Source organism: Mus caroli, chromosome 11 (genome assembly GCF_900094665.2).
Source record: "Mus caroli chromosome 11, CAROLI_EIJ_v1.1, whole genome shotgun sequence".
In the NCBI taxonomy this organism is placed as follows: Eukaryota; Metazoa; Chordata; class Mammalia; order Rodentia; family Muridae; genus Mus; species Mus caroli.
The window spans coordinates 96,201,992-96,204,649 of NC_034580.1; the positions used below are offsets into that span (position 1 = coordinate 96,201,992).

Below are 2,658 nucleotides of genomic sequence, written 5' to 3' on the forward strand. Positions count from 1 at the left end.
CACTCTGTAGACCAGGCTGGCTTTGAACTCAGAAATCCGCCTGCCTCTGCCTCCCGAGTGCTGGGATTAAAGGCGTGGGCCACCATGCCTGGTGTTTGTTTGTTTGTTTGTTTCCTAATATCTTTTAATACACATTTTTCTTATGGGGGAAAGTTAAAAAAAAAAAAAAGCAAAAACAAAAACAAAACAGAAAATATCAAGTCCCAGGAACAGATAAGGTTTGGAATTTGATGTTTGCTTGGGATTCTACTTTAGGTCCAAGCTGTGGTTTCCCCAGACTTGATTCACCCCCCAGCTTAGCTGCAAATGCCAGGTTTAATTTATTTTCCTTAGCTGCATAAGTACAGTTGCAGGCTGTTCATCAGCTAAACGATTCGGAGCCTCTGCTCCAAGGTTGCCTAGCAACCATGGGGCCCAGCCTCTGATGGACATACTGGTGGTCTCCAAGTGGCAGTGTATGATCTATAACACCCTTTAGTGTGTGCATGCCTCTTTGTTGTTGCTACTTAAAATTTCACTTTAAGCTCTAAGAATCATCAGACCTAGCCTCATCTGGCGGAGCAGTCTGGAAAATACTGTTCTATGATCATTGTGGGGTTTTTTTTTGCATTTGAAATTGTGTGTGTGCGTGTGTATGTGTGCATGCACACACACATTTGGATGGGCAAGGTGAGTACCCATATGGACATCAGAGGAAGTCTATTGCTCTATAGTTTAGTCCACTGAGACCAGATCTCTCTCTCTCTCTCCCTCTCCCTCTCCCTCTCATCCCTCTCTCTCTTCCTCCCTATCTCCCTTTCTCTCCCTCTTCCTCTCTCTTTCTGTAGCCAGGCAGCTTAGAGCTCATCTGGCCTAGCCCTTTACATCTGGGACTATGGAATATCCCCATCTTGAAGCCCAGCTCTCTTCCCTTCTCAGACAAGATGCCTCGACTGTGTGTATACATGCTGGTCTTAGTGCTGGCTCTAGCTACCTTCTCGGAAGCTTCTTGGAAGCCCCGCTCCCAGCTACAGGATGCATCGTCTGGACCAGGGACCAATGAGGACCTGGAACAGCACCAGCTCAACAAGCTGGGCTCAGCCTCTCACCATCGAAGGCAGCTGGGGCCCCAGGGTCCTCAATACTTCATAGCAGGTAGTAGCTGCTGAGCCAGCCAGGTTTGGTCATGGTTCCTCCATACTGACCCCACAGTTCTTTAAGACTTTGCCTTCTTCTCCCCGTTCTTACCTCCTGTTACCTCCTCAGACCTGTCCAAGAAGCAGAGGCCAAGAATGGAGGAAGAAGAAGAGGCCTACGGATGGATGGACTTTGGCCGCCGCAGTGCTGAGGAAGAAGGCCAGTAGGACTAGCCACACTCTTCCAGAGCCCAGCCATCTCCAGCCACCACCACCCTCAGCTCCGTCCTTACAAAGCATATTAAAAATAAACTAGCTTCCAATGTATCCCTGAGTCATGTCATGTGCTTGCCTGGAGAGGGGTTGAGGCAGGAGGGAGAGCTGAGTACACCTTAGAGGCAGACCCAAGAGTAGCACTGATCAAGGATCTACCTGGGTGAGCAGTTAAACTTACTGCTCTTTCAAAGGATTCTGGTTCAGTTCCCAGTACCCATATTGGGTGGATCACAGCTGCCTATAAGTCCAGTTAGAGGGAATCCAACCTTCTTCTCATCTCCTTGGACATCTATACTCACATGCATCTAGACACAAAACATCATGTGTGTGTGTGTTTGTGTGTGTGTGTGTGTGTCAAAATGTGTCACTATTGGAAGGTTTAAACCTCCCAAGACTGCCCATTCCATTTACAGTGAGGCCACAACTCCATTCCAAAGCCCTGTGCTAGCTCAGCTGCCTTCTTCCTGCCTCGGGGAATCCAGTCTCTTCCTTCTCCTTCCTTTCCTCACACAGACGTGTCATGCTCTTTCCTTCTCCTTTACCCTTAGTGGTCTCAGCTCCTGGGATGTTCTTCTCTCTGCCCAAACGTGGCAGGCTCCCCTTCCTACTTGAGGTGCCCCTAATTTCATGCGTATAACTGGTTTCTTGCCCACTACATCTGCCTTCTCATCCAGGTGGAAAACTAAGCATGGGTGGGTACTGGACTGGCTGGTTGTGTGCGTCAACTTGACACAAGCTGGAGTTATCACAGAGAAAGGAGCCTCCCTTGAGGAAATGCCTCTCTATGGGATCTGCACTGAAGATATCAAATTGTCTCAGTGAAGTATTGAGAAGGGGCCAAAAGGCCCAGAGGTGGGCATGATAGAAGAGAATTGCCGTGTGAGACAAGGAATCCACTTGGGCGTGGAGTGTTCTGCTAGGAACATAGAAATGCTATGGAAAGGGAAATGAAGCTCCTCTGAGAGGCTATCCCCTCTTGGTTTGCCAGAGATAGCCTTAACAAAGCACCACACAGGATGCCTGAAAGCCCATGTACTGTCCCAAAGGTCTGGAGAACTGTAGGTCTGAGACCCACATGTTGGCAGAGTTGGACCCGTCTAAGAATGGTGAGGGAGAATCTCTTTTTCTGCCAATGTCTGATGGTTTGCTGGCAGCCTTTGGCAGCATTCAGCTTGTAAGTCTCTACACTGTCCATATATAGTGTTCTCCCCCCCTCCTCTCTCTCTCTCTCTCTCTCTCTCTCTCTCTCTCTCTCTCACACACACAC

At 48.8% G+C, this 2,658-nt stretch overlaps 1 protein-coding gene across 1 annotated transcript in view; it reads left to right on the forward strand.

Moving 5' to 3' along the window:
- Positions 1-1,442, forward strand: part of Gast (gastrin) — a 2,791-nt gene extending 1,349 nt beyond the window's left edge. Inside the window, exons 2-3 of the mRNA XM_021178234.2 lie at positions 919-1,134; positions 1,246-1,442. Coding sequence (XP_021033893.1) covers positions 924-1,134; positions 1,246-1,343 — 309 coding nt within the window. The 5' untranslated portion in view covers positions 919-923 and the 3' untranslated portion in view covers positions 1,344-1,442. The remainder of the gene's footprint in view (positions 1-918; positions 1,135-1,245) is intronic.
- The last annotated feature ends 1,216 nt before the right edge of the window (positions 1,443-2,658 follow it).